We start from the raw sequence: 27959 nt of genomic DNA, 5'->3' as shown, positions 1-27959 counted from the left end.
CCCTGTTCTCTTGGTTACCGTTTGCATGAAATATCTTTTTCCATCGCTTTGGTTTTAGACTATGCGTGTTCTTAAAGTGAGTCTCTTAACAGGCAGCACATAGCCAGATCTTGTTTTTTTTTTTTTTTTTTTTAAATTCATTCACTCACTCTGTCTTTGGCTTAGGGAACTTAATCCATTTAAATTTAAAGTAATTATTGGTAGGTAAGGACTTCCTATTGCCATTTTGTTAATTGTTCTCAGATTGTTTTGTGGTTGCTTTGTCCTTTCCTCCTCTCTTGCTGCCTGCCTTTTTGATTGGATGATTTTATTTTAGAGTGGTATGCTTTGATTCCTTTATCTTCTGCATATCTGCTATAGGTTTTTTTGTGATTATTATGAGGCTTACATAAAATATCTTCTAGTACAGTGGTCTATTTTAAGCTGATAACAGCTTAATATCAGTTGCATATAAGAACTTCTCATCTTACACCTCCCCGTGTCCACAGACAAGCCAGTTGGATCTGCTATGCCAGCACCACAGGCTGATTCAGCTCTGCCCTTTCCCTCAGTTCTGAGAGGGACAGAATTGGGCCTCCTGGGCAGCATCCTGGGAGGCTGGGGCAGTGGTGCTCCCTCACTCTCACTTTCCCCTGTGGGGAAAATTGCAGGCTGAGAGAGTCTCTCTTGGCACTGAGCTGTGCCACCTTGGGGAGAGCAGAGCAGATGTAGGCCAGTGAAACTTCTCTGGAATGAATCTATTCTCAGGTTATTTTTGCTCCATTGAGGTGCTAGAGACTCTCTGCTGGATTCCTGGGCTCCCATAAAGGAATCCTCCCCTGTGGGCGGTTTGAGAGCTGGAACCTTCCATTGCCCCACCTTGCTCATGTCACTTCGGTTTTTTAAGTTTAAATCTTTAATGCCCCTACAACTTATTTGGCTTAAGATACGAAATAAGATTCAAGATCATATATATTTTTTTTCCCCAGGCAGTTAATCACCTGTTTGAACTCCATTTGTCAATAATCTGTCTTCCTTCAGACTAAGATTTCATTCCCCCCACCTCCCTATCTTTGGGCTTTCTATTCTTTTCACTGCTCTGCTGAATCACGAGCCAATACTTTTTAATTCCTTTAGCTTTAGAGTATATTTTAATATCTAGAGGCCCAGTTGTCAAACAGTTATCTTTTTCAGAAAACAGAATGGAAGAGAAAAATGAAGGAACTGCAGAAAGAGCATGCAGCTCAGAAGCGAGAGGTAGCTTGGCTTGGGTGGTCTGGGGGGAGCTTGGTTTCCTGAGACCTTGTCTCATCCTATGGCACCCCCATTCTCCAGCACTACCCTCCTCAAACTGGTTGGTTGGTATTTTGTTGCTGATAGCTTTCCTGGCAGCTGGCCCCTGTCAATACTCGGAAGGAGTCAGCTGCCTGGACAGCAGCCTATCTGACCAGGAATTGGGGCTGCTGAGGCTTCTCTTCTGAACCCCAAATCTGCTCTTCTCTGTGGTCCCCTATGCAAGGACCCCTTCAGGCCCTCCAAGGAGAGCTGTCCTGGAAACTTCAGAAGAATTGCCTGGTCATTTCATGTTTGGGCCCTTTGACCCCACCAGGAGAGAACCGGGTGGCTGTGGACTTCAGCTATATTCAGGGGGAGTCAAATGGAAGGGCTCAGATACGGAGACCAGGGAACAGAGAGCAGCAGGCCTCAGGATGAGAAAACAGCTTCTATGAAAATGCCCCCAAGGAGAAAGCAAGTTGAGGAGGAAGCCGATTAACCAGAGCCCCAGGAGCTGCCTGCGGGAAGCTCAGAAGATGAAAAGTGCTCAGATCAGAGGCTAGAGCGTGATAGACACCTCCATTTCCAGTAATTCCCATCTGATGGTTTGATTTTATTTGAAACGTCTTAAAATGGGAAATACATTTCAATTTATTCCCAAAGTGGAAGAAATATATTAAGATACACTCAGTACAATGCACTGAAATATATTAAGGTTCATTTCCAGCCCATCTCCATCATCCATACCTGCCCAGCACCCACCCCACAGCTGATCACTTTCACTGCTCTCTTGTGTATTTTTCTAGAGTTTCTTTTTGCAATTAGAAACAGTTCTCATTTTCTCTCTCCTCGTGCAACAGCATGTGACCATATTTTCTTCACCTTTTCTTTTTACCTAAAAACATCATTTGATGACTTCTGAATGGCCTCAAGTTATTGGACTGTCCTTCTGTGGGTTGCCACACTGGACAGAGAGCCTTTCTGCCTTGATCTTAGAGGCTTGTATCCAATTCTTGCTAACCCTCAAGCATAGCTTGAAAATGTCCCCAACCTGGAAAGTAGTCTGTCTTGTTAGAAAGTCCCTGCCCAGGTCTGGAGACCCTCTACCCCTGCTTCAGGTGAAACCGCAGCCAGAATTTGCCTAAAGATGCAGGTCTGCAGATACTGGGCACTCAGGGATCCCTGCGATAATGACTGAGTGTCCTGTGCCCCCCAGCTGCAGGAGCAGATGGAAAAGCTCCCGGCCTACATGTATGAGATTCAGCAGAAAGCAGCTGCAGAGTCCCAGGAGCAAATCAATGCTCTCAAGGCCCAGCTCCAGAAATATGCTAATCGCATTGCCTCCCAGAAGCAGGTGGTAAGTCTGTTCCTTCTCCCAGCAAGGCCCCCAGGCCCTTAGATCTTGTTTCTGTGAGGATCTCTTTCAATTTCCAGACTCACTGATAGTGGTCTCATTAGTATGAGGCTTTTTAAATTAAATTAAATTAAATTAAATTATTAAATTAAGTTAAATTAAATTAAATTAATTCATTAGAGGTACCGAGAGAGAGGGAGAAGCAGGCTCCCTGTGGGGAGCCTGGTGTGGGACTCAATCCCAGGATACTGGGATCATGCCCTGAGCCAAGGTAGATGCTCAACCGTTGAGCCTCCCAGGTGCCCAGTGAGGCTCTTTAAGGAGAGAGAATGGTCATTAGCCTTCAGGGGATACAGGATTATGAGGATGCAGCCTCTCTCTTTCGAGGCTGAAGATGCACCTTGTCCTTAAGGGCTGTGTTACTAGGTTCACACTAACACCAGAGACTATGTAAGGTCCAGCAGTTGGTTGATACTTGCTTATTTCCTCATTTAAACCTCACGACTGCCCTTTAAGGCAGATGTTGGCTTTCCCCCATCTTCACCTGACAGATGATGGGGCAGGCTGGAGAAGTCAGATGCCTCCCTTGGGTCCACATAGCACACCCTGTAAGAGCCAGGGAGGATCCAGCCCTGGCCAGGCAGTGGAATGCAAAGCTTGTGCCCTTTTCACTGTGTTCTCAGGCATACTTTCCTGACTAATACCCTTTCCCTAAATTAACTGCCTCTGATGAGACTGTCAGATAAACTAATATGATCTATAAGACACCTATCACAAAGCACCTCTCTCCTAGAACTGGCCCTTTAGGACTCTCCACCTCTCTGCCTACTCCAGGCTCAGCTCCCCTTTCTGAGGTGCAGGTCAGCAGAGAGGGGTACCTGCCATCAGAGGGGCCCCTCTGTGGCCTGGGGTCCTTGCCATGGTTCTGATGCCACCATTCACACAGATTCTCTGAGCAGAGCACCTGCTGTCACTAGTTCAGTTTTCTTAATACTGCATCCCAGCTATTTTTGCTTTTCTGTTCTCTCAGCCTTACTTCACCCAGGTAACATATCTAACCTCCTCCCCTGCTGCTTTTCTTTTTACTGTTGTCCCCTCACTTAGCTCTTCATTGCTTTGGCCACCTCGGGTTCAGTCTGGAGATTTCTTCTTCTGTTACCTAGGATTCTTGTTTGCAAATATTTCACTAAGGAACCCATTGGTTAACCATGGACTTAGAATAGGTTAATAGTTTATTTTTATTGTAACAGCAAAAGAGGAGACAGTTGACGGCCTTGGTTTTACAGTAAAATTACGCCATTGGAAATCCAGACTCAGTTTTTCTTTTTACCATCTTCAGCATGGTGACTCTGTTCTTAAGCTTGACTCTCATAATTGCAAGATGGCTGCCATAGCCCCAACCATCACAACCATATTTCAATAGAAAAATTTTAGGAAAAGGCCCCTTCCTAAGACTTTTGCTTATATGTTATTGGTCAAAGCCATATTACATGGATAACCATAGCTGCAAGGAATGTTGGAAAGCAAATAGTTTAGAGTCTCTAGAATAGAGGCAGGCAAAGGAGGAAGGAGTTGGAAACCGACATTGGATGTGTCATTCATCAGCAGATAATAAAAAAACAACTCAAGCTGAAGCAGAAGAGGGGGTTTGTCATAAAGATAAGACAGGGTGTCTTAGAGAGTTCAAGGCAGGAGAGCAGCTGACTGGGATTAACTAGAACCAGAGACATGAATGTCATCAGAAGTTTTCTTTTGCTGTGTGTCTCTGTTCTTTTCTCTAGATCTGTTTCAACTTTTTCTTTTATTTTAAAGATCGGCTGTCACATCATATTTGCCCCATGTGGCAAAACAAAAAAGCAAACATGTAAACAAAGAAAACCAAAACCAGTTGGCTGCCACTGGCTCTCGACTTCACATGTTACCAGTTCAGTTCTCTGGCCCAACCTAGACAGTCAGCTGTGGCTGTGGCATGGGGTCATATCACGAGTGGCTGTCCCGTGTGCAGTTGTGTGGAAGGAGGCACTTTCTGGGAAAGGGGGGCTGGGCAGACAATTTAGTGACTGTCCATATCATTCCTCTGTCCTCCCAGGGGGCACTCAGCTCAGATGCCCACCTCAGGGGAGGGAGCCCCTCACTCTGGTTTTCTACTAGTTGTACCGTTAGTATTGCTATGTGCCTGTCTCACTCTGCTTGCGTGGGACTCCTGACCTTCAAGTCACACTCCCTTTCTGAAGAGGGGCATTCTTGCTTCCCCACTGTGGGGAAATGAAGCCTGATGGCATCCTGCTTGCTGCCATTCGGACTTGGTGCCATCCCCTCTCAAGTATGGATGGTGGGGGGATGTGCTGGGAGGTTGGGGCAGTGTACTCGGAGCTCCTTCTAGTTCCCAGTGGGTGGCACAGAAACAGTGGGTGTCCCTTCTTTATGGTGCCAGGCAGCCCCACTGCTCAGAGCAGAGTTTCCTGCTGGCTGTAACCTGCTCTGTTTGCATCTTTGTAGATTCGGACCATGTCTCTCAGGAAGGAGGAGGGTAAGTCCACATGGGGTATTTTGTCACAGTCTTGGCTGTTGTCTTGGCCTCTTCTCTCTCTTTTCCCCACCAGTCAGGCTATAGAATGAGGGTGGGGGTGGTGGCTGCTCTTCTCTGTGGGGTGGTGGAGACATGGGGAAGGGTGAGGACCCTGAAGGCAGTGATTGATGGAGTGGGGTTCATGAAGAGGTTTTCTCTAATTCCTCATGCCTGTGGTTCGAGATACTCACTTTCACCTTGGTCCCAGTGTGTAACAAGTTGACCCCAAATCGATGTGATTGTGGCCTATTTAGAGTATGTGCTGTCTTCCTCTGGGGCACCCTGGTGTGTTACTCTGGGGTGTGTGTGTGTGTGTGTGTCTAATGGATGTAGTGCTGGTGTCTAAAGGGAGCCGGTAACCTACAGGGGACTGCCCCTGCTTGGAAGACCTTGGCCAGCCGCTTATGAAACCTGGCCCTTCCTACTCCATCCCACTTCTTCTGTCCTCTCTTTAGCCACTCTCCTGCCTTTTCTTGCAAACCCACACGTCTCTCCCCATTCCCTGCCTCTAGGTCAGACGTGTCTTTCCCAGCTTTGCAACCAGTTCAGAGAGGCACTATCCCTGTGGCCCCGAACATCCCGAGGGCTGGGGCTAGGATGTGTGCCATGTGCTTCGCCAAGCACTTTAGATTCATTGTCTAATTACATCATCCCTACAATTTAATGTGGGATGGGCATTATCATCCTCACTTTCTAGATGAGGAGGCTGGGGCTTGGTGAGGTTCCAGGACTCCCCATGTTGTGCGCGGCTAGTGATGGGCAGAGCTGGACCGTGAACTCTGGTCTCTCTGGCTCCCGGTGTCTGAGCTTGTGACCACCGTTCCAGCCTGCCTCTCCCTAGTGAAGAAAGCACAGGAGGGCTTACTCTTTGTGGTTGGGACTCACACGATGTCCCATCCTTTCCTTTAAGTCAGTTATGGGGTCCAGGGCATGGGGACCACTAACTGTTGTTGCTCTCCTCAGGGACCTGTAAGGGCCTAAAGGCTGTGGAACCAGAAGACTCTTCCAGTGAGGGTGAGGCCTGACTCTTCCCAGTGTCTAATGCAGGACGCAGATTTGTCCTCAATGTTTACCTTGTGTCTACTTCACTGTGTCTGTGGTGACCTGAAGCTTCAGGGAAGGGAAGTAGGGACATGAGATAAATATTTCTCAAGCACCTTGTGTGCGTGGGGCATGTTACATGCAGGCACTAACATGCCATGTGCAAACCAGAGGGGTTCGTGACTTGCCCAGAGTCACAGAGCCAGCAGGTGGGAGGAGGCAGGATTTGGAAGGCGTTGGATGCATAGCCTGTCCCTTGTGCCGGTCCCACTACCTCTCCCCTTTGTACTGTCAGCACAGAGGATGAGGGCTCTCTGTGCTGGCTTAACACGGCCTGCGGGGTTTTATTCTGCGTGTTGAACAGAGCACGCAGGGCCGAGCTACCATGCAGGGATTTGCTCACACAGGAATCTGCCTCGGCTCCCTCTTCACAGCACTGGGCACCTGCTGTTTCTATTCATTCCATTCCATGATGATCTGATATGCAGAGAGATTTCAACCAGATGTTTCAAGGGGATGCAAAGGAGAACTGGAAAAAAAAAAAAAAAGACTGCAGGGAGTTCCTGGGATAGATGGGGAGAAGGAGCTCCCAAGAAAGATGAGGGAGTACTCACAGCTGACCCACTGACCAGGGCCTGCCCTCTTGAGCCAGCCTATGGTATACACTTCCAAAGTGACCCAACAGATTCACCCAGGAAGGAGTTTTACTTGTGTCACCAAAGAGTTCATTCACCATAGGGCATTTTTTTTAATGTAATATTTTTTCTTTACTTTAGAGATAGTAACCTCTGCTCTTAGGGAAAAAGTAAAAAAGCAAGGAAGCAAGCAAAAGGGTGTATCTGGTAAGCATTTGGTCTCCCTCCTACTGGGCTATCCAGTTTCCACCCTGAGATTGTACTGCTATGGCTTCTCATGTATCTTTCCAGAGATATTTGGTGCAAATATAAGCACATATGTGTATGCTTTTTTCCTCCCTTTTTCCCAAAATGGGATCAAATTATATATACTGATCTGTATTTGGTTATTTATTTTCGAAACAACTTATTTGGAAATCATTTCATATTCCTTTATACAGAGTTGCTTCATTATTTTTTTCAGGGCTTTACAGTATTGGGTGGATGAACCAAAATTTATTTACCTGTCCACTACTACCCTTACCCCCACCCTGTGCATCAACCTTGAAATTAATTAGTAAAAATTAGAGTTGCACATAACTTTTGGGGAAGGTATCCATTGAGTAACACAACCTGTTACTGAACCTGTTGTGGTCCATAGAGGGGATGAGCCAAATCCTCCAACGGGGAGTGCCGAGTTCTAGAGAAAGGGAGGCTGAGGAGGATGCTTCGGCTGACCCCTCCCTGTCCCATCTTGTCACACACAGTGGAGGTCTCCCATACTGGTCACACTGTGCTTGGCCTCTTTATGTGCCTGCCTGCCTCTTCTAGTCCCAGATCAGCAGGAGCCGTGTCACTTGGGAACTTGTTAGAAATGAAAATTTTTGAATTCTCAGCCCTATCCCACATAAACAGAATCAGAAGTTCTGGGGTGGGATCCAGCAGCCTTCAGGGGATTCTGATTTGCCCACCCTCCAGGGCATTCCAATTTATGCTCAAGTTGGAGAACCACCATCAGATTAGTGGCTCTCTGCATCTGGCTGCACATTAAGAATAATGAAGGTCACTTGTTACTCTTCGAGAACCACACCAGCCCCCCCGCCCCGATCAGAACATATAGGGGGTAGGTTCCAGGTTCAGTAGTATTTAAAACTCCTGGTGGGGTGCCTGGGTGGCTCAGTTGGTTAAGTGCCGACTCGTGATTTCTGCTCAGGTTATGATCTCATCCATGAGATGAGATGAGATGGAGCCCCCCTTTGGGCTTTGTGGAGAGCCTACTAGAGGTTCTCTGTCTCACTCTGCCCCTCTCCCCGCTTGTACTTTCTCTTTCTAAAATAAGTAAAAATATGTATAATATATATATTTAAATATATATATATATATATATATATTATTTTTTTCTTTTCCTTTTAAAACTCCTGGTGATTCCAATGTGTAGTCAAGGTTGGGGCTCATGCCCCAGTGTAGACTTGATGGAGGAGAATCAACCTGGTAGAGGGAAGCTTGTGAAAACAGATTGCTGGGCTCCACATCCATGTTGTTTCAGTTGGGTTGGAGTGGGAGCTGAATATCTGCATTTCTTTCTTAGAGACTTTAATTATTTATTTGAGAGAGAGAGAACACGAGTGGGGGGAGGGGCAAAGAGAGGGGAAGAAGCAGGCCCTCTACTGAGCAGGGAGCCCGCCACGGGGCTTGATCCCGGGACGTTGAGATCATGACTTGAGTCGAAGGCAGATACTTAACCAACTGAGCCACTTAGGTGCCCTTGAAAATCCTCATCTCTAATATGTGGTAATGCTGAAGCTCACACTTTGAGAACCATTGCTTTAATACAATTGGTTCTCAGGCTTGGCTGTTTGTTAGAAGATCTGGAGAATTTTAAAAATAAATATTGAAGCCTAGGGCCCACTTTCAGATTCTGGTATAATTAGTTTGGGTTGGAGCTTAGGAGATTCGAATATGCTGCCAGGGTACCACTCTGGAATGTGAGCTCCTTGAGGGTTTTCTTCTGTGTCCCCATTACCCAGTACTGGCCTGTTTATACTCCATATTACTTGTCAGAAAATGTCTATTGAGTGAATCAAAGGGCCGGTCCAGCTCTAACGGCAGTGTGTTCATCTTCCCTCCCACCCCGTGCCTCACACTGGCCCTGAAAAGCACTTCTGGGAGGACTTCTGTGACTCACCTTTGAAGGCCCCTTTGTAGTAGTTACTGTATTTTATTGTAATTGCTTATGTTGTTATCCTCTGGGTCAGTATTTCTTGCAGAATGGCCTGTGGTTCACCTTCAACTATAATCATTTAGGCAAGCTAAAAGGCAGATTCCAGAGCCCTTCCCTAGACCTATGGAATCAGACATTCTGGAGGGTGGGGCCAGGGAATATGCATTTTTTTACTCATGTGGTTCTGATATACTACAGTTGGAGGGTGAATCTCTGATCTCTATAGGCAGTAAACTTGAAGGGAGTTTATGGTGTCTATCCTGTCCAGCATTTTATCCCCTGTATGGGAACAGAACCTGGTATACCATTAGGATGAGGGCATCAGCTGGGGTCAGTATTACACTGGAGTGGGAAGCAACCAGGGCTAGGAATCTATTTAGCCAAGATATGGAGAGCCTAAGCATTCATTGATGGATGAATGGATAATGAGGTTGAGGTAGATATATATACAGTGGAATATTTGCCATAAAAGGAGGGAAATCCTGCCATTTATGACAACATGGATGGACCTGGAGGTCATTATGTTAAATAAGTCAGAAAGAGAAAGGCAAATGCTGTTTAATCTCCCTTATATGAGAACCTAAACAAACAAACCCAAAACCAAACTCATAGAAAAAAAGAATCATAATTTGTGGTTACTAGAGGTGGGGAGTAGGGGGAAAGGATTGGAGGAAGGTGGTCAAAAGGTATAAACTTCCAGTGGGAGGTGAAATGAGTACTAGGGATACCAGGGACGTGATGACAGTGCTGACAGGCTGCTGTGAGGTGTACAGGAAAGCTGTCAAGAGAGTAGACCCCAAGAGTTTCCATCACAAGGGGAAAATTGTTTTTCCTTTTTTATTTTGTATCTGTGAGAGGGTGGATGCTAACTAAACTTACTGTGATAATAATCTCAGAATATATTTAAGTCATTACGTTGTACACCTGAAACATACACACTGCTGTATGTCAATTATGTCTCAATAAAACTGGGCAGTGGGAAGGATGGAGCTTGAGAATGAGCTGCCAGGACTCAAGATCAAGTCAGAAGCCCAAAAGTTCTGAGTTAACCGGGGCAGAACTGAGCCCAGATCTTGGAGGTCCAGACTGGCAGGGGCTGGGAATCCTGCAGGTGTGTAGGCAGTCAGAAGTAGTGGTATCCAGCCGCAGAAACACCCCAGCTTCTGAGATGGACACTCAGGTGGGGTCAGTGGCCCTGGGCTCGCTGGCCAGAGACCGGGGTCATGGGCTAGTGAGGGACAGGCAGGTGCAGCGGGGCTTTGGGAATGGAGATTTTGGGCATCCAGGCTGACCTTGGTGATTGTTGTGTGCTGCAGATCTGAAGAACTCCCGAGGTGACCAGCAGAAGGTGCTGGCATCTCTGAGGCCAAAGCCCACCCTGCTGAAGTTCAGGTCAATGGTGGAGAAAACCCTGGAAAAGAAGCTGGAAAGCATGGGGATACCGAAAGTAAGCCCCAGGGCCACTGTTTGTAAGGGCTGCTACCTACCGTTTAGATACACAGTGTTCTTAACCTGACAAATGCTTGATTGCTCTTAACAGTGTAGGCCATCATATTTGTTCCATTTGGGGCACCTTTCTTGTCTGGGAATATAAACCCACACAGCTTTTCCTCATCTCATGGCAGCGCTTGGCCTCTCTTCTCTGTTTCCGGTGGTTTCTTGGGTTGTCACCCTGCGCCCTGACCTCTCTGTGCTCTCCACTCATTGGCTGCTTTCTTCTGTGCCTGTTTCTGACAGAGGGGATTTAATTGGCTCAGTCTACCCCCTGGAAGGGTCCCCTGGGTGGAGTGTCCGTCATCAGTGGCACACGTGGCCACTCATCAAGTGCCTGTGGGTGAGGCAGACACTGAAAGTTACATCCGGTACAAATTGGTATTTGGATGCCATTGTTTCCCCATGCTTGGGTTTAACCAGAGCGTGCATTTTATCATTAAACACACTGATGAAATATATTATTAAATGGAAACGTCAATATTTGACTGCTTTCAACTACCATTCCATCCAACTTTGGCCCTGTGATCCCTGTGATCAGATTGGATTAAAACATTTCTTTCTAACCTTGAATGAATCCTCTTGGGCTCTGGGTGGATGCCAAAAATCCAGGCAACTTCCACTGGTCTCAGAAAGTTACTCGGCTTTTGTTTCTTGCAGTTGATTTTTCAAATGTTCTCAGCCATGGAGAATAACATGCATAGCACAGCGATAGTGTCTGAGGTACAAAAAGGAGCAAGCTGTGGTCTCCTTGCTCAGATGCAGTCGGGTGGTGGAAAGGCGGCTCCATCTAAGCTCTGTGAGCCGTGATGTCACTGGAGTTGCATGTAGTCCCTTTGCATCATCCTGCCATGCATGTTTTGATGAGGCTCCCAGACCCTAAAGCACCACACTTACTACAGTCCACCCTGCTCTGATGCTCACACCCTGTTCTCTCCCAGAAAGCACCCGGTGCTGATCACAGTGCCTCCTAGGCCAACAGCAGATATGAGAGGCTTAGGCTCTCCCTTAGAAAACAGGGGCTTTTGTCTCCAAAAGAGAACTTCTGTCTTTTTTAGAATAAAAAGGGAATCTCCATTAAAACTCTCCAGTACCTCGAGCCCCTCCTGAGATACCAGCGGCTGCAGAAGACACAGGAATGTTCTGAATTTCTGAGTCTGAGGGTAAAGTTTGACAAAGAAGTCACGAGCAGAGCGAAGAAAATACAGAAAAAAGAGAGGACCCTGAGATTCCAGCTGGACACCAAGGCTCCAGGTGAGCTGGTGAGAGGGCTTGCTTGGGGGCTGTGACCAGGAGGACCCAGGCTTGTTTGCACACAAGGAGGGTGGACTCCCTGCCCCAGCAGGGCATTGCTGTAAAGGGTCACCCGGGGAAGGTGGAGGAGAGCCAGAGGTAGAGCCTGTGGTCAGTCCTGAGCTTGCTGCCCCATTCAGCAGCTTAGCTCTGTGCTGCTTTACTTGCTTTGACCACAAGTTAAATTTCCCTCCAACAGAGAATAGCCCACTTAGTTTGTGGCTCTGAAGCGGGGCATTCAGCAGCTTAGCTCTGTGCTGGGAGGAGCCCCAAGGCCTGAGAGAGCTGGGGCTGCAGGTAGAGGCAGATGCTGATCAGATGAAAAGTGTGCTAGGGAGCATGCTAGTGGAGGGTGTGAGAGGCTGGGTGAGTTCTGCCCACCAAAACATCCTCAGAGCTTGGGCCTGGTTTCCTAGGCCAGATCACAGCCACTGCTTTGTCCCTGGGCATTGTGACAAGGAAAGGCCCAGTTGGTGCTTGTGGCTGAGGATCCTCTAGTCTCTATCCTCAAGGAACTGAGAAAGCAAGGGAGCTTGTGTTCCTAGAATGAGAGTCCTCCCCCCATTTCTAGCGGATTCCCAGATCCACCAGGCTGCTGAAATTGGGGGCTTTAGGGAGGGCTTCAGGGGTCTGAAGCTCTTCATGCAGGACGATGCTCCAGCTCCTTCCCCTCCTATGTGGCCAGAGGGACACACTGATTCTCTGATCTCCTCATATCCAGGGAGACCCAAACTGAACTCTCCATGCTAAGGAATTTTCGAGACTGTAGACCATGATCTCTGGGGATATGAGAGATGATTTTAGTTGGTACAGGGACCACTCACTTTAAAATCTACTCAGGCTGATCTGTGCCAAGCCTTGCCACCTCAGCTGGGAAACCAGAGGGGACTAGGAGGTGTGATGAGGCCAAGCACAGGGGCAGGGTGGGGCGGGGTGGAGGCTTAGGGGAGAGAGGAGATGGGGAGACAAGGAGGAGGAACAAAGGCATCCTATGAGGACAGGCTTCCCAAAGAGGAAGGGCGCCTTGTTCCTCCAGGTGTCCCTCCCATCCAGCCCTTGCTCCTGTGGTCAGAAAGCCTGGAGTGAGAGCTACCACCTGGGCTGTGTCCACTTCCCGGGTCCTGGGGCCCTACCTTCTACAGGGTGGGTCCTGGAGGTGTGAGATGAGTGCCGTGTGTTCACAGGATTTTCTAGATTTCTCTTTCCAGCCTATGCCCACATGGTCCTTTCCAAGGTCCCGAAAGTGTTGTGTGAATGGGCACCTCTGATCTCTGCTTAGATAGTGTTGCTTTTGTTCTGGGCCAAAGCTGTGGAATGAGACCCGCCCATGAGTGGCAAGAGTCCTAGATTTGGGGTGGCCCATGACCTGGGTTTGCACCTACCCCTTCCTTCCATGGAACTGTGGGTGTCGATTGAGTGCCTGGATCTCTCACAGCCTCGGGCGAGGAAGGAGAAGGACACTCTCCTAAGGGCTCTGGGCTCGGTGGGTGCTGTAGTCTGTGTGCAGTAGTTAGCTGTCGTTACTTTGCCTCAGCCAGTTGGTCTGCTTTCCCCTTCCCTCTGGCCTGCCCGTCCTAGGAGATCCACTTCTGTGTCAATGCATTATCTGAGAGCAGTGTATTCCAGATGCTTTCTATCTTGAACCACAGTCAGAAACACGTTTTACACAGTGACAGCCCACACACGTGCGTTTCACGGGAACAGCGGAACAGTACTTACTTACCCTGATCCCCTGCAACGCACGTTTCTTTCCATAAAAAGAAAGCAAAAGAAGCTGATCCTGGACCCCTCTGCCTCCCATCATGCCGTACTGGGACTTGATGCAATTCAGAAAAAGGAGGGTCTGCGGGCCTGCCTTTAGCACTCCTGCCACCCACAAGTTTGGGGGGACTTGGTGGTCTGGATGCCCATGTGGTCGTGTGGCAACCTCTGGTGGCAGCATGGCCTTCCTGCAGGTGGCCTGCACTCCGCTGGCTGCAGGCCAGGTGGGTAGAGAGGATAGGTGCTGTTGGTGAGGCCAGCCCCTCGGTCGGCACTGGGAGGGCTCAGCTGCGGACCAGCTGGGCCCCTCTTCAGACCTGCCGACTCCTGTGGGACTCCTGGAGTGATGACATGACTCTGGAACACCAGCTTCTCTCCTGGTCTCTCTTGGAGGACTGGGGGTGGGTCCCAAGCCCGAGTCTGGCAGGCGGCAGGATGCCTGGGGGTGGGAGCAATGATTATATTGGCTGTGGTTATTACGGTACAGAGTGATAGAGTGACTTGTCCATTTCTAGCATTCTGGAACCTCCCTTCAGGCTCGAGGGCCCACATGGTCATGCCCTGGAACTTTTTTCTATCTGTGTTTCTAGTACAAAGGCAGCGGGGCCCAAAGGTCATCAAAGAGGCCCAGCCAAAGCCAAAGGCCAAGACCCTTCCTGTGGCATTGCCATCCTCGGTGGCAGAGGTACCCATGGAAACTCGTCAGAGCCTCAAAGGCCATGGCCCTGGCCTGGCTCGGGTACCTGCCCCTATTCCACATCAGAGAGCACACGGACACTTCGACTCCCCTGCGTCCCTGAGGCGTGGGCTAAGGTGAGTCCCACACTCTGCACTCGCAGCCTCAGGCAGCCCTGCTCCAGAGACAGGTGAGGGACCGAGACAGAAGTGAGCATGAGGGGCCTCAGGTGGGGTCCATCCCAAGCTCTCAAGAAGAGACGGAGTCCTTGTCTCTCAGCCAGGACAAACCTACCCTTTCCTTCCCCATCTCTTCCTTGAGCCTTAGTTACTGGTCGGAAAGGGTTCGGTCCTCATCTTCTAACAGCGTTGCTGGTGTGGCTGCTGTACTCCAGGGTGACTCTTGGCTGTCACCTGTGCCCAAAGAAGGAGCAGGGCTGGCTGACGGGGCCAACCAAACCCACTTGCAAGTGGCAAGGTATGGCTTTTAAAGTTTTTCTGGTCCATATAGCCTTCATTTCTTCCCCTCTGTGACAGTAAGTCCCCATTCAGTTTGGAAGAGGACTCAGAGCAGCAGACATTGCTCCAGCCCAAACAAGGTCCTTTCAGGAAGAGGCCCCAGTCACGGGCTGACTGGGAATGCTCTGACATTGAGAATTTGGAGGAGAGTCCCCAACCCCCTGACAAGAGCTCAGGTAGGCTGGCTTCCTCAGGTGAGTGAGCTGAGCTCTCCAGCTCAGATTTCTCTAGTTCTGGAAATACCCTATAATATTCTTTGCGTTTTCTGATTTGGCAACTCATTGTGACTTGGAGAGAATGACCTTTTGTCCCAGTAGACATTTTCCTGGGATTGCAGAGATATCAGAAGAAAGAATCTGAGTGAGGTTTATTTTGCCCCTTGTTTTGTCACATGGAATCCACCAGAACCAGAGCTTTGGAGAAGTACTGATAGCAACCAGGTGGGACGATAGGGTGGCAGGGTGTTGGAAGCAGGAGTCAGGAGTCCTCTGATACAGTCTGAGCTCTGTCGTTTGCTACCTGCTTGTGCTTGACTGAGGGGTTTTGGTTCCTTTGCTGTAAAATGAGGTGTCAGGACAAGACAATTAATCAGGGGTGAGGAACACAACGCCTGGCACAAAGTAGCCCTTAACGAACAATTCTTTCTTTCTTGAAAAGATTTTACTTATTTATTTGAGAGAGGGGTCACGGGTGTGTGAATGAGTGAGCAGAGAAAGGGGCAGGGGAAGAGGAAGAGAGAATCTCAAGCAGACTCCTTGCTGAGCACAGAGTCCGCCTCAGGACTCGATCTCACAATCCTGAGTTCATGACCTGAGCCAAAATCAAGAGTCGGATGCTGAACTAACTGAGCCTCCCAGGTGTCCTTTAACAAGCAGTTTTTGAACGAATCGATGAACCTAGGGCTGATGTAGCACCAGACTTCTGCTCAGACCCTCTGACATTTGAATCTTATGAGGTGGTGGTTGGCGCCCTGCTCCGTGGGCGTTCCTGAGGTCTGGGTATCACCATAGTTTAGCAGGTTGCCAGGAGTCTATCGATAATCTATGTCCCTGCTTAGGCCCCCTTCCTTATTTTATTTTTTTTAAGGTTGATTTATTTTTCATGAGAGACACAGAGAGAGAGAGAGAGGCAGAGACACAGGCAGAGAGAGGAGCAGGCTCCATGCAGGGAGCCCGACGCAGGACTGGATCCCGGGTGTCCAGGATCATGCCCTGGGCTGAAGGTGGCTCTAAACCGCTGAGCCCCCCGGGCTGCCCGCCCCCTTTCCCGCATAGAGTTTCCATAAACCCCTCTGGCCCTCGGTCCCTCTGTGATGATTTCTATTTACAACATTTCTTTTCTTCTCAGTGAAGATGTTGAAGGAGGCTGTATTTGCTTGTTGGTCTTGCTGTTCACATCCCAGCTGAGTGGAGGTCCACCTCTGCCACCCAGCGAGAGGGAAGCCCGGCTTCCTAAGCCTCTGTGCGCAGCCACGTGGTTAGGTGCAGCTATATGTGTAGGATGGTCGCAGCGTCTTTTCATTGGTACATGATGTACATGGCTCTGTGTTTCACTACGGCCAGGGAACCTGGTGGCTGACGTAGCCCTGTGCCCAAAGTAGCCCATGTTGATGGGAAGTGGGGACTGCAATGCTGGCCTCCTTCCCCACACGTCTGACCAGAGGACCAGGGCAGCAGTGGCTGCTGCTTGGATCCAAGTCTGGCCTGGGGCGGGTGCTGGGAGGGGAGGCCAGTTAGAAGGGCAGCCACTTCCTAGGCAGTTCCTGTCACCCACCTCCTCCCTGGTGGCCTTGTTCTCTGCCCAGGGCTGGGCAGCAAGAAGGCAGAGCCCAGACCTGCTGGTGCCAGGTCTGGGTGAGGAGCAGGACAAGGCAAGAACTTTAGGGTGGTGTGGTGGCGAGAACCCTCGCGGGGGGCTCGCTCTCGGGGCTGGGGAAGGTGAACACGTGGCCATGGTTGTGAGAACAGCTGTGTGGTGGCATGGGTGGCCTCGGCAGCAGGACAAGGCAAAAACATTTTCTTGATCTCTCTTTCCAGCCCATGCCCACATGCTCCTTTCCTAGGTCCCATAAGTGTTGTGTGAATGGGCACCTGTGATCTCTGCTTAGATAGTGTTGCTTTTGTTCTGGGCCAAAGCTGTGGATGAGACCCGCCCATGAGTGGCAAGAGTCCTAGATTTGGGGTGGCCCATGACCTGGGTTTGCACCTACCCCTTCCTTCCGTGGAACTGTGGGTGTCGATTGAGTGCCTGGATCTCTCACAGCCTCGGGCGAGGAAGGAGAAGGACACTCTCCTAAGGGCTCTGGGCTCGGTGGGTGCTGTAGTCTGTGTGCAGTAGTTAGCTGTCGTTACTTTGCCTCAGCCAGTTGGTCTGCTTTCCCCTTCCCTCTGGCCTGCCCGTCCTAGGAGATCCACTTCTGTGTCAATGCATTATCTGAGAGCAGTGTATTCCAGATGCTTTCTATCTTGAACCACAGTCAGAAACACGTTTTACCCAGTGACAGCCCACACACGTGTGTTTCACGGGAACAGTGGAACAGTACTTACTTACCCTGATCCCCTGCAACGCACGTCTCTTTCCATAAAAAGAAAGAAAAAAAAGCTGATCCTGGATCCCCCTGCCTCCCATCCTGCCCTAATGGGACTTGATGCAATTCAGAAAAAGGAGGGTCTGCGGGCCTGCCTTTAGCACTCCTGCCACCCTCAAGTTTGGGGGACTTGGTGGTCTGGATGCCCATGTGGTCCTGTGGCAGCATGGCCTTCCTGCAGGTGGCCTGCACTCCGCTGGCTGCAGGCCAGGTGGGTAGAGAGGATAGGTGCTGTTGGTGAGGCCAGCCCCTCGGTCGGCACTGGGAGGGCTCAGCTGCGGACCAGCTGGGCCCCTCTTCAGACCTGCCAACTCCTGTGGGACTCCTGGAGTGATGACATGACTCTGGAACACCAGCTTCTCTCCTGGTCTCTCTTGGAGGACTGGGGGTGGGTCCCAAGCCCGACTGACAGGCGGCAGGATGCCTGGGGGTGGGGGCAATGATTATATTGGCTGTGGTTATTACGGTACAGAGTGATAGAGTGACTTGTCCTTTTTTAGCATTCTGGAACCTCCCTTCAGGCTCGAGGGCCCACATGGTCATGCCCTGGAACTTTTTTCTATCTCTGTTTCTAGTACAAAGGCAGCGGGGCCCAAAGGTCATCAAAGAGGCCCAGCCAAAGCCAAAGGCCAAACCCTTCCTGTGGCATTGCCATCCTCGGTGGCAGAGGTACCCATGGAAACTCGTCAGAGCCTCAAAGGCCATGGCCCTGGCCTGGCTCGGGTACCTGCCCCTATTCCACATCAGAGAGCACACGGACACTTCGACTCCCCTGCGTCCCTGAGGCGTGGGCTAAGGTGAGTCCCACACTCTGCACTCGCAGCCTCAGGCAGCCCTGCTCCAGAGACAGGTGAGGGACCGAGAGAGAAGTGAACATGAGGGGCCTCAGGTGGGGTCCATCCCAAGCTCTCATCAAGAGACGGAGTCCTTGTCTCTCAGCCAGGACAAACCTACCCTTTCCTTCCCCATCTCTTCCTTGAGCCTTAGTTACTGGTCGGGAAGGGTTCGGTCCTCATCTTCTAACAGCGTTGCTGGTGTGGCTGCTGTACTCCAGGGTGACTCTTGGCTGTCACCTGTGCCCAAAGAAGGAGCAGGGCTGGCTGACAGGGCAAACCAAACCCACTTGCAAGTGGCAAGGTATGGCTTTTAAAGTTTTTCTGGTCCATATAGCCTTCATTTCTTCCCCTCTGTGACAGTACGTCCCCATTCAGTTTGGAAGAGGACGCAGAGCAGCAGACATTGCTCCAGCCCCTACAAGATCCTTTTAGGCCCCAGTCACGGGCTGACTGGGAATGCTCTGACATTGAGACTTTGGAGGAGAGTCCCCAACCCCCTGACAAGAGCTCAGGTGGGCTGGCTTCCTCAGGTGAGTGAGCTGAGCTCTCCAGCTCAGATTTCTCTAGTTCTGGAAATACCCTATAATATTCTTTGCGTTTTCTGATTTGGCAACTCATTGTGACTTGGAGAGAATGACCTTTTGTCCCAGTAGACATTTTCCTGGGATTGCAGAGATATCAGAAGAAAGAATCTGAGTGAGGTTTATTTTGCCCCTTGTTTTGTCACATGGAATCCACCAGAACCAGAGCTTTGGAGAAGTACTGATAGCAACCAGGTGGGACGATAGGGTGGCAGGGTGTTGGAAGCAGGAGTCAGGAGTCCTCTGATACAGTCTGAGCTCTGTCGTTTGCTACCTGCTTGTGCTTGACTGAGGGGTTTTGGTTCCTTTGCTGTAAAATGAGGTGTCAGGACAAGACAATTAATCAGGGGTGAGGAACACAACGCCTGGCACAAAGTAGCCCTTAACGAACAATTCTTTCTTTCTTGAAAAGATTTTACTTATTTATTTGAGAGAGGGGTCACGGGTGTGTGAATGAGTGAGCAGAGAAAGGGGCAGGGGAAGAGGAAGAGAGAATCTCAAGCAGACTCCTTGCTGAGCACAGAGTCCGCCTCGGGACTCGATCTCACAATCCTGAGTTCATGACCTGAGCCAAAATCAAGAGTCGGATGCTGAACTAACTGAGCCTCCCAGGTGTCCTTTAACAAGCAGTTCTTGAACGAATCGATGAACCTAGGGCTGTTGTAGCACCAGACGTCTGCTCAGACCCTCTGACATTTGAAACTTATGAGGTGGTGGTTGGCGCCCTGCTCCGTGGGCGTCCCTGAGGTCTGGGTATCACCATAGTTTAGCAGGTTGCCAGGAGTCTATCGATAATCTATGTCCCTGCTTAGGCCCCCTTCCTTATTTTATTTTTTTAAGATTGATTTATTTATTTGTGAGAGACATAGAGAGAGAGAGAGGCAGAGACACAGGCAGAGAGAGGAGCAGACTCCATGCAGGGAGCCCGATGCAGGACTCGATCCCGGGTGTCCAGGATCACGCCCTGGGCTGAAGGCGGCGCTAAACCGCTGAGCCCCCCTGGGCTGCCCGCCGCCTTTCCCGCATAGAGTTTGCAGAAACCCCTCTGGCCCTGGGTCCCTCTGTGATGATTTCTATTTACAACATTTCTTTTCTTCTCAGTGAAGATGTTGAAGGAGGCTGTATTTGCTTGTTGGTCTTGCTTTTCACATCCCAGCTGAGTGGAGGTCCACCTCTGCCACCCAGCGAGAGGGAAGCCCGGCTTCCTAAGCCTCTGTGCGCAGCCACGTGGTTAGGTGCAGCTATATGTGTAGGATGGTCGCAGCGTCTTTTCATTGGTACACGATGTACATGGCTCTGTGTTTCACTAGGGCCAGGGAACCTGGTGGCTGACATAGCCCTGTGCCCAAAGTAGCCCATGTTGATAGGACGTGGGGACTGCAGTGCTGGCCTCCTTCCCCACACGTCTGACCAGAGGACCAGGGCAGCGGTGTCTGCTGCTTGGATCCAAGTCTGGCCTGGGGCGGGTGCTGGGAGGGGAGGCCTGTTAGAAGGGTGTAGCCACTTCCTAGGCAGTTCCTGTCACCCACCTCCTCCCTGGTGGTCTTGTTCTCTGCCCAGGGCTGGGTAGCAAGAAGGCAGAGCCCAGACCTGCTGGTGCCAGGTCTCGGTGAGGAGCAGGACAAGGCAAGAACTTTAGGGTGGTCAGGTGGAGAGAGCTCTCGCGGGGGGCTGGCTCTCGGGGCTGGGGAAGGTGAACACGTGGCCATGGTTGTGAGAACAGCTGTGTGGTGGCATGGGTGGCCTCGGCAGCAGGACAAAGCAAGAACATTTTCTTGATCTCTCTTTCCAGCCCATGCCCACATGCTCCTTTCCTAGGTCCCATAAGTGTTGTGTGAATGGGCACCTCTGATCTCTGCTTAGATAGTGTTGCTTTTGTTCTGGGCCAAAGCTGTGGAATGAGACCCGCTCATGAGTGGCAAGAGTCCTAGATTTGGGGTGGCCCATGACCTGGGTTTGCACCTACCCCTTCCTTCCGTGGAACTGTGGGTGTCGATTGAGTGCCTGGATCTCTCACAGCCTCGGGCGAGGAAGGAGAAGGACACTCTCCTAAGGGCTCTGGGCTCGGTGGGTGCTGTAGTCTGTGTGCAGTAGTTAGCTGTCGTTACTTTGCCTCAGCCAGTTGGTCTGCTTTCCCCTTCCCTCTGGCCTGCCCGTCCTAGGAGATCCACTTCTGTGTCAATGCATTATCTGAGAGCAGTGTATTCCAGATGCTTTCTATCTTGAACCACAGTCAGAAACACGTTTTACCCAGTGACAGCCCACACACGTGCGTTTCACGGGAACAGCGGAACAGTACTTACTTACCCTGATCCCCTGCAACGCACGTCTCTTTCCATAAAAAGAAAGAAAAAGAAGCTGATCCTGGATCCCCCTGCCTCCCATCCTGCCCTAATGGGACTTGATGCAATTCAGAAAAAGGAGGGTCTGCGGGCCTGCCTTTAGCACTCCTGCCACCCGCAAGTTTGGGGGGACTTGGTGGTCTGGATGCCCATGTGGTCGTGTGGCAACCTCTGGTGGCAGCATGGCCTTCCTGCAGGTGGCCTGCACTCCGCTGGCTGCAGGCCAGGTGGGTAGAGAGGATAGGTGCTGTTGGTGAGGCCAGCCCCTCGGTCGGCACTGGGAGGGCTCAGCTGCGGACCAGCTGGGCCCCTCTTCAGACCTGCTGACTCTTGTGGGACTCCTGGAGTGATGACATGAACCTGGAACACCAGCTTCTCTCCTGGTCTCTCTTGGAGGACTGTGGGTGGGTCCCAAGCCCGAGTCTGGCAGGCGGCAGGATGCCTGGGGGTGGGGGCAATGATTATATTGGCTGTGGTTATTACGGTACAGAGTGATAGAGTGACTTGTCCTTTTTTAGCATTCTGGAACCTCCCTTCAGGCTCGAGGGCCCACATGGTCATGCCCTGGAACTTTTTTCTATCTCTGTTTCTAGTACAAAGGCAGCGGGGCCCAAAGGTCATCAAAGAGGCCCAGGCAAAGCCAAAGCCCAGGACCCTTCCTGTGGCATTGCCATCCTCGGTGGCAGAGGTACCCATGGAAACTCGTCAGAGCCTCAAAGGCCATGGCCCTGGCCTGGCTCGGGTACCTGCCCCTATTCCACATCAGAGAGCACACGGACACTTCGACTCCCCTGCGTCCCTGAGGCGTGGGCTAAGGTGAGTCCCACACTCTGCACTCGCAGCCTCAGGCAGCCCTGCTCCAGAGACAGGTGAGGGACCGAGACAGAAGTGAACATGAGGGGCCTCAGGTGGGGTCCATTCCAAGCTCTCATGAAGAGACCGAGTCCTTGGCTCTCAGCCATGACAAACCTACCCTTTCCTTCCCCATCTCTTCCTTGAGCCTTAGTTACTGGTCGGGAAGGGTTAGGTCCTCATCTTCTAACAGCGTTGTTGGTGTGGCTGCTGTACTCCAGGGTGACTCTTGGCTGTCACCTGTGCCCAAAGAAGGAGCAGGGCTGGCTGACGGGGCAAACCAAACCCACTTGCAAGTGACAAGGTATGGCTTTTAAAGTTTTTCTGGTCCATATAGCCTTCATTTCCTCCCCTCTGTGACAGTAAGTCCCCATTCAGTTTGGAAGAGGACGCAGAGCAGCAGACATTTCACCAGCCCATACAAGATCCTTTTAGGCCTCAGTCACTGGCTGACTTGGAATTCTCTGACATTGAGACTTTGGAGGAGATTCCCCAACCCCCTGACAAGAGCTCAGGTAGGCTGGCTTCCTCAGGTGAGTGAGCTGAGCTCTCCAGCTCAGATTTCTCTAGTTCTGGAAATACCCTATAATATTCTTTGCGTTTTCTGATTTGGCAACTCATTGTGACTTGGAGAGAATGACCTTTTGTCCCAGTAGACATTTTCCTGGGATTGCAGAGATATCAGAAGAAAGAATCTGAGTGAGGTTTATTTTGCCCCTTGTTTTGTCACATGGAATCCACCAGAACCAGAGCTTTGGAGAAGTACTGATAGCAACCAGGTGGGACGATAGGGTGGCAGGGTGTTGGAAGCAGGAGTCAGGAGTCCTCTGATACAGTCTGAGCTCTGTCGTTTGCTACCTGCTTGTGCTTGAGTGAGGGGTTTTGGTTCCTTTGCTGTAAAATGAGGTGTCAGGACAAGACAATTAATCAGGGGTGAGGAACACAACGCCTGGCACAAAGTAGCCCTTAACGAACAATTCTTTCTTTCTTGAAAAGATTTTACTTATTTATTTGAGAGAGGGGTCACGGGTGTGTGAATGAGTGAGCAGAGAAAGGGGCAGGGGAAGAGGAAGAGAGAATCTCAAGCAGACTCCTTGCTGAGCACAGAGTCCGCCTCGGGACTCGATCTCACAATCCTGAGTTCATGACCTGAGCCAAAATCAAGATCTCACAATCCTGAGTTCATGACCTGAGCCAAAATCAAGAGTCGGATGCTGAACTAACTGAGCCTCCCAGGTGTCCTTTAACAAGCAGTTCTTGAACGAATCGAAGAACCTAGGGCTGTTGTAGCACCAGACGTCTGCTCAGACCCTCTGACATTTGAATCTTATGAGGTGGTGGTTGGCGCCCTGCTCCGTGGGCGTTCCTGAGGTCTGGGTATCACCATAGTTTAGCAGGTTGCCAGGAGTCTATCGATAATCTATGTCCCTGCTTAGGCTCCCTTCCTTTTTTTTATTTTGTTTAAGATTGATTTATTTATTCATGAGAGACACAGAGAGAGAGAGAGAGGCAGAGACACAGGCAGAGAGAGGAGCAGACTCCATGCAGGGAGCCCGATGCAGGACTCGATCCCGGGTGTCCAGGATCATGCCCTGGGCTGAAGGCGGCGCTAAACCGCTGAGCCCCCCGGGCTGCCCGCCGCCTTTCCCGCATAGAGTTTGCAGAAACCCCTCTGGCCCTCGGTCCCTCTGTGATGATTTCTATTTACAACATTTCTTTTCTTCTCAGTGAAGATGTTGAAGGAGGCTGTATTTGCTTGTTGGTCTTGCTTTTCACATCCCAGCTGAGTGGAGGTCCACCTCTGCCACCCAGCGAGAGGGAAGCCCGGCTTCCTAAGTCTCTGTGCACAGCCACGTGGTTAGGTGCAGCTATATGTGTAGGATGGTCGCAGCGTCTTTTCATTGGTACACGATGTACATGGCTCTGTGTTTCACTAGGGCCAGGGAACCTGGTGGCTGACGTAGCCCTGTGCCCAAAGTAGCCCATGTTGATAGGACGTGGGGACTGCAGTGCTGGCCTCCTTCCCCACACGTCTGACCAGAGGACCAGGGCAGCGGTGGCTGCTGCTTGGATCCAAGTCTGGCCTGGGGCGGGTGCTGGGAGGGGAGGCCTGTTAGAAGGGTGTAGCCACTTCCTAGGCAGTTCCTGTCACCCACCTCCTCCCTGGTGGCCTTGTTCTCTGCCCAGGGCTGGGCAGCAAGAAGGCAGAGACCAGACCTCCTGGTGCCAGGTCTGGGTGAGGAGCAGGACAAGGCAAGAACTTTAGGGTGGTCAGGTGGAGAGAGCCCTCGCTGGGGGCTGCTCTCAGGGCTGGGGAAGTGAACACGTGGCCATGGTTGTGAGAACAGCTGTGTGGTGGTATGGGTGGCCTCGGCAGTAGTCCGATAGGCTTAGTACCACTTGTGGGCATGGCCAAAGCTACAGCCTTGATCTCACTCCTTCTTCCACTCAACAGATTTAAATAAACTGCTGGCTTACTGAAAAAAAAAAAAAAAAAAAAAAAAAAAAAGTCATCTCTCTGTCTTTGCTGTTCTTTTCATTCTTTGTGGCTACCTTTCCTTCTTCCTCTTGACTCTTCTCCACACTCCCTCTATCCACGCCAGAGCCTAGTCATGTTGTATGAAGATGAGGCATTCATTCTCTGATATAGTCCCTCCGGTTTCTTTCCAGAAACAATGGTGCAGTCATTAGTCAAAAACTTTGAGGAAGAGCTAGACGTTCCAGTGCAGAAGCCTCATGGAGGGATTAAGCTGTTCTTGCCGTCCAAAGGTGGGTCCCGGAGGGCTGCCGTGCCAGGATCGGAGCCTCAGGTAGGGCTCTTGGAGGTTGCCTTGCCATTTCCAACAGAGTCAACTCCAAGTTTAGGGGTCCTGGGGTTGGGGTCTAGTGAGTGTCAGTCTTGGCCCTAATGAGCCATTGCAGGTGACCTCACTGTCTCTTACATTCGCGAGAAAAAGCATAGGATGTTCCCATCAAAGCCCAGGTGGCTTCAGTGCCCAAGGAACTGTAGTCCGGGGTAGCCTGGGCCCTTGGCCCACTCTGGGATCTCGTGTTGGCTGCAGGCCATACCCTTTCCAGACGAGGCTTGTTGGTGCTCTGGAGCTGCCTTGCTCATCCTCTAGTCAGGGTGTTTACCTGGCCCCGGAGAAGCTGTCTGAGAGGAGGTTGGGTTGGGGGGCACTGTAGCCCCTGCTGCACTCAGCTCAGTAATTCAGAAAAGTCAAGGCTCTGGGCTTTTAACTCCATCAATGTGGAGAATTTAAAAATCTGGACAACGTTTAAATTATAAGAACAACCTGATTTGCCCTAAGCCTTTCCAAAGAGCCTGCTTTGGTTTGGCCAATAACATTTCAGGAGGGTTTGAAATCACTCTGACTACAGGTCTCTGAATCAGGTCTTCAAAGACAGGGAGAGGTGATAAAGCAGGAGAAGATGTGTCTCCCTTCTGCTTTTTCTAGACCTGTATCTTGCCATCATGTCTATCGAGCATTTTCATCCTCTTGTCAGAATGTATTTTCTTTTTTTCCTTATCTCTCCGCAGCTTTCTGATGATGAGAGTGACTTGTCTTCCTTGATAGAATTCTTCAAGACCCAGGGCCAGAAACTAGAAATGAAGCCACTGGAGATGTTTAATGCCAGCCCTTGGATCCCTATGTGACCCAGGGTCCCTGGCTGGTGATCCTGCCTCAGAGCCTCGCTGAGGCTAGCTTAGGGCACCCGCAACAGAAGAGGCTGCTGGGCCTCTTGTCTTCACCAGTAACCAAGAAGTCTTCTCCTTTGCAGAGAAGCACAGCAGAATGTGGATAGAATTTCTTCCCTCCTGCCTGTGAGGGATCCTGTTCCAGAGCCCCAGGGGTGCCTGGCTGGGTACCCCTGGGTCCCTTGGCTTAAGGAAAGGTTATAATGAGCAGTTTCCTTTCCCGACCTCCATGTGCACTCCAGACTGAAGGAGCCACTTGATCTTTAGTCCCTGGCATTTTGTAAATCTGTGGGAACACTGTATAGATGAGTCTTACAGTATATGGTGTCCCCTTTGGGGACATATGCCTCAGTCATTTACTGACTGCTTGCTCTGTGCCAGGACCTTCAGCCTCTCCCTGCCAAATTGGGGGGCTGTCAGAGGTGACTCTGACTGGAATGGAAGTACTTGGTAATCATCTAGTCACAGAGATTAGGGTGTTATGGGAGCGTAGCATGGACCACCCAGTGCAGCCAGGGATGATCTTGCAGACCTGATATCTGGCTGTGCTTCCGCATGGGCAGGAAGGAAGGAGAGCCACCTAGCTGGGGCCTCCTGCTTAAGGGACCACACATTTAATGTTTGATATTATTTCCAAAATTAGATTATATATGCAACCACTGTATTTTTTTTAATGTGAAAAGCACTTATTTATTATATGTGATCATTGAAATATAGCACAAAGGTTTTAACTTGTGTGTATTCATTATTTTGGGGGCTCCAGTGGGGGCACAATGAGGCGAAGCAAGCTGCACCTCTGTGGTATTAGGTGAGGTCCTTGGTATGCAGTTGCCAAGATGGAGTTCGGTGGGCCAGGGGTTTGTTGGGCTGAAGGGGGAGGAAGCAGGATGGGCAGGGGGAGCCCTCAGAGAGCAGTGCAGGTCCCACCCCGTGAGAGGAGAGGGAGCCCCCAGATTGCCTCGCAGGGCTGACATCTCTGCCAACCTGGTGGGAGCTGCAGAGCGGGGAGTCCCCACTGGGCAGAAAGGGCCAGGCCCCAGTGCCCCCACCTGTTAGCCCACTTCATCCCTCAGAAGTTTTTTTTTGCCTAAAGGGAGACCCAGCCTAGTGACTCCAAGCCTCACAGAGAGGAGCCCCAGTCTGTCTGCACGTTCGTTGTGCAGCAGAGACAATGACTGAGACTTGGAATAGGCCGCAAGGAAAGGTTTAGTGAGGCCGCCGAAGGGACGGGAGGGCGAGCCTCAGACCTCTCGGCTCAAGGGGGCCGGGGAAATGTAAAGGCAAAGTAAAAGAGTACAGAGGTGCAGCTGAATTTACTCGTCTTCCACTTGATGGGTCCCCTTTGGTTACAGATTTCAGAAATACTGTGACAAGTGCTTGTCCCCCACAGGTGCTCATCCTGACACCCAGCCTCAGCCGTTAGGAACCCAGCTGGCCGCCCGTCTTGCTCGCTTTGTCTCTCTCTCCTCTGTCTCTCCCCCGACCTGGGGTCTCTTGCCCTCCCCAGCCCTCCATCCTGGCTTCTTTTGACCTCCTGACACTGGCCAGGCCCAGAAGTTTCGGTGGAAGGAACTAGGGGAAGGCAGCAGGGAAGGGCATTGCAGAGGGCAGAGGGCAGGCCGTGAGTAGGCTTGGGGGTTGCCGTGGCACCAGGCTGCTGGGTGAGGCCAGAGCCCAGCTTATGAAGCGCCCGATGTGGGACTGGGGGTGAGTGCAGCCCTGGCCGGGGGTGTGTGTGGGGTAAATTCCCTTTGTATATCTCACACCTTTCAACAGCTGAGGACCTGTGCCCGGTGATCCCGGTGACTGTGTGAGGAGGGGAAGGGGCAGTGAGTGGGAAGCGTGGTGGGTTCATCTCCCTCCCAGGAGTCTCCCGACAAAGTCACGATTTCCTATTCACTGGGTTTGGGCAGGGGAGCTATAAAAGACTGTGGTGCCACATCCTGGGGTCCCGCTCTCTGCATCCTGACCCCTGCAGGCCTGAGCACACAGAGCAGCATGGGATGCCAGCCCCTCCCATCACACCTGCTCCCTGGGCGCTCTGCTTTTTGGCCCCAGGCTTATCTCTGACGCTGGGAGAGGCTGTGCAGTGTATTTGCAGGTGTGACACCAAAGCTTGGGAGAGCTGACCCTACCAGGGCAGCCTGCCACCCAGGAGGCAGGGCAGCTGTGGAGTAATTGTCCCAGCCTGCCAGTGCTTTTGCATGACAATGCCAGGGTCTATCCCACAGTTTCTCAGAGAGTCCCCCAGTGGGAATGAATCCCAGTT

At 50.9% G+C, this 27959-nt stretch overlaps 2 protein-coding genes across 5 annotated transcripts in view; both read left to right on the top strand.

Moving 5' to 3' along the window:
* DZIP1L (DAZ interacting zinc finger protein 1 like) overlaps window positions 1-18693 on the top strand; it is a 52089-nt gene extending 33396 nt beyond the window's left edge. For 2 of the 4 annotated variants that reach the window (XM_041734524.1, XM_041734525.1), the window contains exons 7-17: window positions 1174-1236; window positions 2471-2611; window positions 5108-5138; window positions 6141-6191; window positions 6995-7060; window positions 10370-10500; window positions 11603-11798; window positions 14189-14411; window positions 14811-14968; window positions 17955-18176; window positions 18576-18693. In XM_041734524.1, the coding sequence (XP_041590458.1) occupies window positions 1174-1236; window positions 2471-2611; window positions 5108-5138; window positions 6141-6191; window positions 6995-7060; window positions 10370-10500; window positions 11603-11798; window positions 14189-14411; window positions 14811-14968; window positions 17955-18163 (1269 nt within the window). In that variant the 3' untranslated portion in view covers window positions 18164-18176; window positions 18576-18693. The remainder of the gene's footprint in view (window positions 1-1173; window positions 1237-2470; window positions 2612-5107; window positions 5139-6140; window positions 6192-6994; window positions 7061-10369; window positions 10501-11602; window positions 11799-14188; window positions 14412-14810; window positions 14969-17954; window positions 18177-18575) is intronic. The other 2 variants (XM_041734526.1, XM_041734527.1) reach the window with 2 other exon arrangements.
* Window positions 18694-21573: 2880 nt separating this feature from the next.
* Window positions 21574-26393, top strand: LOC121479007 (zinc finger protein DZIP1L-like). Its single transcript, XM_041734532.1, has 4 exons — window positions 21574-21954; window positions 22354-22505; window positions 24661-24800; window positions 25532-26393. The coding sequence occupies exons 1-4, from the start codon at window positions 21596-21598 to the stop codon at window positions 25646-25648; spliced, it is 768 nt and encodes a 255-aa protein (XP_041590466.1). The 5' UTR covers window positions 21574-21595; the 3' UTR covers window positions 25649-26393.
* Window positions 26394-27959: the final 1566 nt, after the last annotated feature.

Source organism: Vulpes lagopus, chromosome 19 (genome assembly GCF_018345385.1).
Source record: "Vulpes lagopus strain Blue_001 chromosome 19, ASM1834538v1, whole genome shotgun sequence".
Lineage (NCBI taxonomy): Eukaryota > Metazoa > Chordata > Mammalia > Carnivora > Canidae > Vulpes > Vulpes lagopus.
This window is presented reverse-complemented; position numbering and strand designations above follow the sequence as displayed.

Coding starts and splice junctions, on each gene's coding strand:
- LOC121479007 (XM_041734532.1), top strand. CDS start 21,596: ATGATTATATTGGCTGTGGTTATTACGGTACAGAGTGATAGAGTGACT. Junction 21,955..22,353: donor TCCCTGAGGCGTGGGCTAAG/GTGAGTCCCACA, acceptor CCTCTGTGACAG/TAAGTCCCCATTCAGTTTGG. Junction 24,801..25,531: donor TGCCAGGATCGGAGCCTCAG/GTAGGGCTCTTG, acceptor ATCTCTCCGCAG/CTTTCTGATGATGAGAGTGA.